The following is an 11431-nucleotide window of genomic DNA, read 5'->3' on the forward strand; positions in this document are numbered from 1 at the left end:
ATAGACAGACAGAGATAGACAGAGAGAGACAGACATAGACTGACAGAGATAGACAGAGATAGACAGAGATAGACAGAGATAGACAGACAGAGATAGACAGACAGAGATAGACAGACAGAGATAGACAGACAGAGACAGACAGACAGAGATGGGTTGGTTGGCTGGTTATTGTTTGTTGTTTAATGTGCCTACAACCTGTGGCAATCACGATAACATTGTAGACGGTTCTAAAAACCGCATGTCTTGCAAAACGTCTTTCGCCAAATCTTAAGAGAGAGAGAGAGAGAGAGAGAGAGAGAGAGAGAGAGAGAGAGAGAGAGAGAGAGAGAGAGAGAGAGAAAGAAAATAAAATCTTGAGAGAGAGAGAGAGAAAATCTTAAGAGAGAGAGAGAGAGAGAGAGAGATAGAGAGAGGAGAGAGAGAGAGAAAACAAATCTTAAGAGAGAGAGAGAGAGAGAGAGAGAGAGAGAGAGAGGAGAGAGAGAGAGAAAACAAATCTTAAGAGAGAGAGAGAGAGAGAGAGAGAGAAAGAGAGAGAGGAGAGAGAGAGAGAGAGAAAACAAATCTTAAGAGAGAGAGAGAGAGAGAGAGAGAGAGACAGAGAGAGAGAGAGAGAGAGAGGAGAGAGAGAGGAGAGAGAGAGAAATAGAGAGAGAGAGAGAGAGAGAGAGAGAGAGAGAGAGAGAGAGAGAGAGAGAGAGAGAGAGAGAGAGAGAGAGAGAGTAGTCCGCTACCCAAGACGTACCAGATCAACGGAGCAATTAGTACAGCCCTGAGCAGCACAGTTGGTACAGGGGGTACAGTTCGCACGGCAGTCACACTCCCCTTGCCTGATGCACCGTGATTCCCTGCTGCACTGGCAGCACGCCTGAAAGGTTCGATGTGAGTGACCTCTTTTGTTGTGAGAATGTACGTGTTAAAACACAACACGATGGACAACACAACACGATGGACAACACAACACGATGGACAACACAACACGATGGACAACACAACACGATGGACAACACGTATAACACGATGGACAACACAACACGATGGACAACACGTACAACACGATGGACAGCACGTACAACACGATGAACAACACAACACGATGGACAACACAACGTGATGGACAACACAGCACGATGGTCAACAAAACACGATGGTCAACACAACACGATGGACAGCACAACACGATGGACAACATAACATGATGAACAATACAACAAAATGGACAACACAACACGATGGACAGCACAACACGATGGACAACATAACATGATGGGCAATACAACAAAATGGACACCACAACACGATGGACAACACAATACAATGGATAACACAACATGATGGACAATACAACAAGGAGGTGAACAACATAACAAGGTGGACATCACAGCACGATGGACACCACAACATGATGGACAACACAACACAATGGACAACACAACACAATGGACAACACAATGGACAACACAACACGATGGACAACACAACACAATGGACAACATGCAACACGATGGACACCACGGCTGACAACATAAAACTTTTAAAACGATGGACAACACACCACAGCTAAGAACACAGAATGATACACATCACAACACGGTGACAGCGGCCTACCAGACGTGGTTTCTTTGCAATGGATCCGCTGCCTCCCTGCTGACTCGCCATTGTGCTCGCCCTGTCTCACCTAAAACATCAACATCATGTTGCAATTAGAAGAGCAGTGTTGCCCGTGGCGATCCTTTAGCAACAGTTAGTGCACATGTTCATCTTAAAGGGGAGTAATCCTTTAGCAACAGTTAGTGCACATGTTCATCTTAAAGGGGAGTAATCCTTTAGCAACAGTTAGTGCACATGTTCATCTTAAAGGGGAGTAATCCTTTAGCAACAGTTAGTGCACATGTTTATCTTAAAGGGGAGTAATCCTTTAGCAACAGTTAGTGCACATGTTCATCTTAAAGGGGAGTAATCCTTTAGCAACAGTTAGTGCACATGTTCATCTTAAAGGGGAGTAATCCTAAGGCACTTTCGATTCGCCGTAATTTAGACACTCCAGCGACGAATTACATGAACGATTATCAATATCTAAATAGAATAACTGGTTGAATAAGTGTGAATAGTAAAGTAGATGTGATCAGGTCTGACTCTTCATGCAGAGTCAACACATTGTAACCATTTTCTATGCACCGATTCACAGTTCCGCGGCCATTTTGGAATTGTACGTACGCAAATCGTTTTTCGAGTATTTTTTCTATTTCCACTTCCAGTTCCGTGGAATTTGCGCTTGTGCATATAACTTTTGCGAGTACGTTCCGGAGATTTGAACGCATAGACTGATTCGCTGAAGAAAGTGCACTTTTGTAGTGATTTGCAAAATTGGGACCCCCATTTCCAAAGTCGGTAAACTACATTACTGCAACCAGTTACTGGGCAAGTTTATATGCCACTGAAATGGATTGAACTTGAAGTTGACTCTGCAACTTTGATGGAAATGAACCGACGAGCACACTCGCCCTCTCTATCACCATGCTTTGCCGTGCAGACGATGCAAACGTTGCTCGTCGAAAACATCTCGACCAATCATAATCGCTTTAGGTATCACGTGGGTTTTCTTCTTTCTTCCATGTAGCGCTGGAACTGTTAACTGGTGTATTGTAATTCAGAAACGCTGGGTTTAGAACGAAGCACATTCTGTGATTGGTGTTCAATTCTTGATGAACACCAACAATCACATGTTGAACACATGCTTAGGAGGCGCATTTATACACGTTTAATCAGTCTTTGTTATATAGTGGTGAGAGTAATTTGTAAGTGCCCGGTACTGTAGCATTAGCAAAACAGCGAGACCATAGTTGATGCAAAGATATCAATCACATGACGTAAATAGATGTACGTGGGATTTCTTTTGAAAACGTGAGTTTATTCCAAACACTGCTATTGGATGGGAAAAATGTTTTGCCTTCCACCAATCACACGAAAAGGAGAAACAAATATGTGAAAAGATTGAGCGGGAGCAGAGAGATGGTGATACGGTAGCACGTGTTGTTTTACGTGACCGTCACAGCTCAGTGAACTGAAAGAAGTGTGTCAACAGAACGGAATCATTTCGGCCTTGTTGCAATCGCACGAAAGCAGGAACAAGTTCCTTAACAGATTAGAATACATTAACTTTGACAGACTCCACTTGAAGACTGTCGGGGATGATCGTGGAGTAACGCTCCACAAAAGCCGTAGTGCAGGCCAAGCGAACGAAATGCATGTACTGGGGGACACTCCCCCCCCCCCCCCCCCGAAATGCATGTTCTGGGGGACACTCCCCCCCCCCCTCATCCAATGCCACACAAAAACAATCTAACAGAGTCTACATCTGTTGAGCGAATTACTTCATATTTGTGTACCGGGTGACCCCAAATAAATGCCACCCTCGAAAATGCTAATAACTTCTTTATGTGTGCACCGACTTACTTCATATTTGATGTACATTATCTACATCTTAGACGTGACCAGAGCTCAGAGTGACAAGGATTGCAGAGTTGAGAATGTTGGTACCAATGTCAGAATTGAGGACGTGTACATGGTACGTTCCTCCTTGACCATAACAATGAATTTAATTTTAATGTATTTATATTTAATAATGGACACATGAGTGCATGAATGTGGATATGCATGTGAGGGTACGTGTGTTTATGGTTTAGGATATGTGTGTGAGGGTGCGAGTGTGTATAGTTTAGGATATGTATGTGAGGGTGCGAGTGTGTATGGTTTAGGATATGTGTGTGAGGGTGCGAGTGTGTGTGGTTTAGGATATGTGTGTGCAGATGAATTCTATGTGTTTATTTATACGTTTTGAGAGGGATATAATATCTGTGTACACGAGCCAAAAGAAATATTTATTTTGTCTCACATTCAGATAATAAAGTTGTATTAAATTGAATTGAAAATGAATTGAATGAAGACCAGAACGCTGTTAACATTGGAGCTACTCTCGCTGTGTTGTGATCATGGTATCTCCCTCGTTCTCTGGCCATGACAATGAAGACCAGAGCACTGTTAACATTGGAGCTACTCTCGCTGTGTTGTGATCATGGTATTTTGTTCTCTGACCATGACAATGAAGACCAGAACGCTGTTAACATTGGAGCTACTCTCGCTGTGTTGTGATCAAATCGCCATTTTACCATTAAAATGCAGAGTCTATTATCTAAAATTATCAACAATACACCCCCTTTCGATCAGGAAAGACGAAGCCAGTGTAGCCGTTTGAAAATTCATTGTAGTATTCCAGCGTAGTACTCATAGTAGGATATCCTTATTTGGAAAATGCCAAGCGCAAAACTCCTCTCAAATCCCGTGCATTTCGTGCGTTTAAAAAAAAGCGTGGACAGCGCTCCAGTGTCAAACTGTTGCTGCACTTGTTTGGGCGTGGCTATAAGCATAGTGACATGAATTTGATTGGTCAGTATTTTTAGGCAAAGCACATGTTCTCAGCAAAAATACTCCAAAATAAAATCTATTTTTACATATTTTCTTTTCTATAACTTTTTCCACATGGTTCATTTGTCATCTGACATAACTTTTTAGCGAAATCTAACCATAAGATTATCGAAAAAAAGCAAAAATGTAGACGACCACCTTTAATTACCTCTACTTAAAATCTTCCGACATTTTAATAGCAAATGTGTCTCTCCACTAACCCTCTGACGCTGTAGGATGTCCCCCTGATTGTCCCCCCCCCCCACCTCCCCACCTCCTCTCATCCCTCAACCTCTAAGTCTCCCGCCCTGCCCCGCCCCGCCCCCCCCCCCCCCCCCGCTCCCCACAAGAGTTATAACTTGTTTAAAGGTGATCAAGATTTTTTAACAAGATTTAAGTAACAAAGGAGAAAATAAAATAGCACTTTAAAAAAAAAGCCCTCTATACTTCAAAATAGCATGTTACAACTTAGTGTGTAAGTCAGACTAATTCAAATAATTATGCTTTAGATTTATCTGTTTCGGGTTGATGAGAGCATTATTTGAAGTACACCAGCAAACTGAAGAAGCTTATCAAAAACAGAGTGAAAATAAGTGAAATTATCAACTTCCACCCCCCAACAAAATATTTGTTATATTTTTTTGAAATCTCAAGTGCTACTCATAGGTTATTTTCAGCTAGCTTCTTAATGAATTAATTAAAATTGCCTTTAGCTTTTATTTTCTTCGATTTGTTGAAGGTGGTCCATATTAGGGGACTCACGCATACTTTGAGGCTTTGCTATTATTTTCTGTTTGCAGTAGAAACTCGGGGTAAACACTGCTATAATGTGCGTAACAAATACGGTCTTAGCTGTCATATATAGCCATTTTTGTGTGATAAAAGCTTTGACTGTGGACAGAAACGAGTCCGTTTTAGACGGCGAATTTAGAGTGAGCGCTGCCAAAAGTGAAAAAAAGCGAAAAAGCCTGACGGTTTTGGGGTGTGTGTTTCTGCAACCGCCAAAACCAGTTGTCGTTATCGGCGTGGGTTCGATCCCCATGTTCGTCGAGGGATTTATTTCCGAGAGTCAACTTTGTGCAGACTCTCCTCGGTGTCCGAACACCCCCGTGTGCACGCATGCGCACGATAAAGAACCCAAGTTAAGAGCGAAAGTCTCAGGGCTTGGAAACATGAATACACGCTTGCAGGAAAAAGAAAAAAAACCACTGGGTAGCGCCGTACTGTGTGGCAGCTCGCTTTCCCCAGTGGGAAAGCAACCCGATTTTCCCTGAGGGTAACCACATAGGACTATATAGGCCTACAATCTTATCCTTATCCTTATTCGTAGGGAATAAAATAGAGGAACAACACACTAGGAACAATATTGCCGTGAATTCTCCACACGGCTACATGGAGCCATGCGTTGAATTTCTAACAAAACAAAGCATACTTTACTGCTGAACTTGAAATTAACAATAAAGAAATGAAAAGAACCAACAACATCGGTTTGTGTTTGTGGGTTGCAATTGTTAACACGTTTTATTTGCAAAACACAGACATTACACTTCTCCAAGCCAGGCCAGTACTTTGACATGACACAGGAAAGCAACACGACCTCTCTGCAGAGACACGGGCAGAACGCTGACATTACACTTCTCCAAGCCAGGCCAGTACTTTGACATGACACAGGAAAGCAACACGACCTCTCTGCAGAGACACGGGCAGAACCGTCTGACATTACACTTCTCCAAGCCAGGCCAGTACTTTGACATGACACAGGAAAGCAACACGACCTCTCTGTAGAGACACGGGCAGAACGCTGACATTACACTTCTCCAAGCCAGGCCAGTACTTTGGTATGACACAGGAAAGCAACACGACCTCTCTGTAGTAACACGGGCAGAACGCTGACAGTTCACTTCTCCAAGCCAGGCCAGTACTTTGACATGACACAGGAAAGCAACACGATCTCTCTGCAGTGACACGGGCAGAACGCTGACATTACACTTCTCCAAGCCAGGCCAGCACTTTGATATGACACAGGAAAGCAACACGACCTCTCTGTAGTGACACGGGCAGAACGCTGACATTACACTTCTCCAAGCCAGGCCAGTACTTTGACATGACACAGGAAAGCAACACGACCTCTCTGCAGTGACACGGGCAGAACGCTGACATTACACTTCTCCAAGCCAGGCCAGTACTTTGACATGACACAGGAAAGAAACACGACCTCTCTGTAGAGACACGGGCAGAACCGTCTGACATTACACTTCTCCAAGCCAGGCCAGTACTTTGACATGACACAGGAAAGAAACACGACCTCTCTGTAGAGACACGGGCAGAACGCTGACATTACACTTCTCCAAGCCAGGCCAGTACTTTGATATGACACAGGAAAGCAACACGACCTCTCTGTAGAGACACAGGCAGAACGCTGACATTACACTTCTCCAAGCCAGGCCAGTACTTTGATATGACACAGGAAAGCAACACGACCTCTCTGCAGTGACACGGGCAGAACGCTGACATTACACTTCTCCAAGCCAGGCCAGTACTTTGATATGACACAGGAAAGCAACACGACCTCTCTGCAGTGACACGGGCAGAACGCTGACATTACACTTCTCCAAGCCAGGCCAGTACTTTGACATGACACAGGAAAGCAACACGACCTCTCTGTAGAGACACGGGCAGAACCGTCTGACATTACACTTCTCCAAGCCAGGCCAGTACTTTGACATGACACAGGAAAGCAACACGACCTCTCTGTAGAGACACGGGCAGAACGCTGACATTACACTTCTCCAAGCCAGGCCAGTACTTTGACATGACACAGGAAAGCAACACGACCTCTCTGTAGAGACACGGGCAGAACGCTGACATTACACTTCTCCAAGCCAGGCCAGTACTTTGATATGACACAGGAAAGCAACACGACCTCTCTGCAGAGACACGGGCAGAACGCTGACATTACACTTCTCCAAGCCAGGCCAGTACTTTGACATGACACAGGAAAGCAACACGACCTCTCTGTAGAGACACGGGCAGAACGCTGACATTACACTTCTCCAAGCCAGGCCAGTACTTTGACATGACACAGGAAAGCAACACGACCTCTCTGTAGTGACACGGGCAGAACGCTGACATTACACTTCTCCAAGCCAGGCCAGTACTTTGACATGACACAGGAAAGCAACACGACCTCTCTGCAGAGACACGGGCAGAACGCTGACAACAATGGCCCCACAACGAGGCGGCCTCAGTACCGATACATGATACGTGCACCGTGTGTAAAAGTAAATTTTAAGGGGCGTATTGTCCGTCAGGTCTTAATTGCCTATATTGGACATGAATTGGTTTATACGATTCGAGTGTTTACGCCCTCACGGCTTTTGATGTATGCGTGTTTAGGTGGTATCAGCCATCTGCACTTATGGTAGAATCACCAAGATCTTTAACGTGCCATGGTGGTGACACGGGGGTGGGAGATGGATACCGTCTCTGGGTCTGCACATAAAGTTGACCCGTGTCCGTCCCGACCCGGATTCGAACCAGCGACCTCTCGATCACAAGTCCAATGCTCTACCACCTGAGTGTGATTGCGTCGTCTCACACTTATAGACATCCGGGTCGCAAACAGTTGTGGGTTGGGTTATTGGTGGGTGGGGGTGTGAGGAGGGGGGGGCAGGATGAAGATTAAAGCTCTATGCAGGGCCGGATCTGGGGGGGAGGGGGTTCCTGGGTTCCGGAACCCCCCCCCCTCCCCCCCCCTGGCCATCCAATGTACCTCTCAGAGAAAAAAAAAATGTGGACTTTGGACCCCTGCCTTCAGTTGGAACCCCCCCCCCCCCCCCCCCCCCCCTCAAACGAACTTGGTCCGGCCCTGCTGTGAGAGTTTCTTGCAGGGTAAACTAACGCCTTATCAACGGTTTAGCACTCTGGCTTGTTGGTCTAAAATCAGTACATGTACAAAGATTAATAATCTTTAACAACAACAAAACAACAACAAAACCAACTGCATTGTTGACGATGAGTACATGTGAATGCGTTCGTGTGCCGTGGGGTACTTGAGTATCCACACCCACGTATAAATGCTAATCATTCTGTGTTGTGTTGGTAATGTCATCGCGAATTTTCATGACTTTGTCCAGGGGATATTAAAGGCACAGTCAGCCTCACGTAAACCATCACAGATACTGTCAGGCTTTTACACACAGTACAAACACCCTTTCATTTTAAACACTCACCGCTTGAGAACATCTTAGGTGCCCTCCGTAAAGAGCGAGCAATTTTCAAAGAATTTATTTTTGCGTAGTTTATCTTACCCCTGAGCCATCGTGAACCCGTGTGCTCCAGTTTCCCTTTTTCACAACGTAGTCGTCAGTTAGTAAATTGAATGCGACTCGATGTGGTTCACAAGAACTCTAACGATGGCTTTTGACTGTTCGGAGGAACTGGCGATAGACATAAACTGTCGATCGTCTGCTACGAGACCCACGACCTTGCGTGACCCTGCTTCCGAGCTTTTCTTTTTTCAAACTTTCATAACTTCGAATTGTACTGATCTTGTCTTGATGAAAAAAAAAATACTTTTATGATTTAAGAATGTTTGTAATTGTGTAACAAGCTGTCAATTTATTATTAATTTTAGATTTTAAAAGTTAGGCCTAGCGCCAAAACGCACCACGGTCCGATTGTCTCTAAGCAAATCCGCAAAATTAATTCTTTAAAAAGTGCTCGCTCTTTACGTAGGGCACCTAGCTAGGATGCTCCCGTTTGGTGAGCGTTCAAATGAAAGGGTGTTTGTACTGTGTGTAAAAGCCTGACAGTATCTGTGATGGTTTACGGGAGGCTTATTGTGCCTTTAATACGCGGTCTGGTTACAACAACAACTACCTGAGAAATATACAACATGAACAACTGAGTAACTTTCAATAACACACATCTATATCTATATACGGCTTGTGTGTGTGTGTGTCTGTCTGTCTGTGTGTTCGCTATGCACGGCCAAAGTTCTCGATGGATCTGCTTCAAATTTGGTGGGCATATTCAGGTAGACCCCGGACACAATCTGGTCGATGAAAATTTTCAACACGTGCTCTCAGCGCGCAGCGCTGAACCGATTTTGGTTTTTATGGTTTTTCTGTACATCCATTCCTAGTAACTCTTCCTTATCTTCTCCAGTGTTTTGCGCGTTTATCTCCTTTCCTTCGTGTGGCGTCAATCGCGTACGTTGCGCCGCTCACCCGGCGAAGCCGGCGTACGGTGCGCCACTCAACCGGCGAAGCCGGGTATTCGCCTCTACTTCTTCCCGGCGAAGCCGGTACCCGGCGAAGCGGGTAATCATCTAGTAGTAAATAAGTTCTTACTGTTAAGGAAATCTTTGATCCGAAAAGTGTGCCAGATGATCCAGCAGACTGCCTTAAAATGTCATAGACAGTTTGAGTGAAATTACATATATTGGTATCTTTGCTAAGTTTATTTACACCAGTCTTAAGCAAAAATGCCAAAGGATTTAAAGATGCATAGATGTTTATTTGGCTCTGGGTCGTACTCGAAAACACGGTGAAGGTTAAATGAGTAAAATCCACTTACACACTCTTACCTTTGAACAAAGCAATCCACAGTTATCCCTCCAACTCGTTAGCTCCAAACAGTGTTTCTTTCTCACCACTCGTTAGCTTCAGTCAGTGTTTCTTTCTCACAACTCGTTAGCTTCAGTCAGTGTTTCTTTCTCACAACTCGTTAGCTTCAGTCAGTGTTTCTTTCTCACAACTCGTTAGCTTCAGTCAGTGTTTCTTTCTCACCACTCGTTAGCTTCAGTCAGTGTTTCTTTCTCACCACTCGTTAGCTTCAGTCAGTGTTTCTTTCTCACGACTCGTTAGCTTCAGTCAGTGTTTCTTTCTCACGACTCGTTAGCTTCAGTCAGTGTTTCTTTCTCACGACTCGTTAGCTTCAGTCAGTGGTTCTTTCTCACCACTCGTTAGCTTCAGTCAGTGTTTCTTTCTCACAACTCGTTAGCTTCAGTCAGTGTTTCTTTCTCACAACTCGTTAGCTTCAGTCAGTGTTTCTTTCTCACAACTCGTTAGCTTCAGTCAGTGTTTCTTTCTCACAACTCGTTAGCTTCAGTCAGTGTTTCTTTCTCACAACTCGTTAGCTTCAGTCAGTGTTTCTTTCTCACAACTCGTTAGCTTTAGTCAGTGTTTCTTTCTCACAACTTGTTAGCTGCAGTCATAAATTCTTTCAGACAACTCGTTAGCTTCAGTCAGTGTTTCTTTCTCACAACTCGTTACTTTAAAGTCAATGTTTCTTTCTCACAACTCGTTAGCTGCAGTCATAAATTATTTCTGACAACTTGCTAGCTTCAGTCAGTGTTTCTTTCTCACAACTCGTTAGCTTCAGTCAGTGTTTCTTTCTCACAACTCGTTAGCTTCAGTCAGTGTTTCTTTCTCACAACTCGTTAGCTTCAGTCAGTGTTTCTTTCTCACAACTCGTTAGCTTCAGTCAGTGTTTCTTTCTCACAACTCGTTAGCTTTAAAGTCAATGTTTCTTTCTCACAACTCGTTAGCTGCAGTCATAAATTATTTCTGACAACTTGCTAGCTTCAGTCAGTGTTTCTTTCTCACAACTCGTTAGCTTCAGTCAGTGGTTCTTTCTCACAACTCGTTAGCTTCAGTCAGTGGTTCTTTCTCAAAAATCTTTAGCTTCAGTCATTGTTTCTTTCTCACAAACCGTTAGTTTTAAAGTCAATGTTTCTTTCTCACAACTCGTTAGCTGCAGTCATAAATTATTTCTGACAACTCGTTAGCTTCAGTCAGTGTTTCACCAGGTCACAGCAGATAATACATCACAAACAGACGTCCTGAAGCTGTTTCCTTGATATCAGAGCAGTTCTCAAAATGGTAGAAGTATGCTGAAATGTATCCCTGCACAGAAAACTGCTGAAGTCAGTACGGCGAACACTACACTTAATCCCACAGGG

The 11431-nt window shown here is 44.1% G+C and overlaps 1 protein-coding gene across 1 annotated transcript in view; it reads right to left on the bottom strand.

Moving 5' to 3' along the window:
- The window catches only part of LOC138959279 (uncharacterized), a 27328-nt gene extending 16934 nt beyond the window's left edge, over nt 1-10394 (bottom strand). Inside the window, exons 1-3 of the mRNA XM_070330685.1 lie at nt 10055-10394; nt 1609-1678; nt 746-868 (exon numbers count right to left, since the gene is read on the bottom strand). Coding sequence (XP_070186786.1) covers nt 746-868; nt 1609-1659 — 174 coding nt within the window. The 5' untranslated portion in view covers nt 1660-1678; nt 10055-10394. The remainder of the gene's footprint in view (nt 1-745; nt 869-1608; nt 1679-10054) is intronic.
- Between the last annotated feature and the right edge of the window lie 1037 nt (nt 10395-11431).

The sequence above is a fragment of the Littorina saxatilis genome, linkage group LG2, assembly GCF_037325665.1.
Source record: "Littorina saxatilis isolate snail1 linkage group LG2, US_GU_Lsax_2.0, whole genome shotgun sequence".
Taxonomy (NCBI): Eukaryota; Metazoa; Mollusca; class Gastropoda; order Littorinimorpha; family Littorinidae; genus Littorina; species Littorina saxatilis.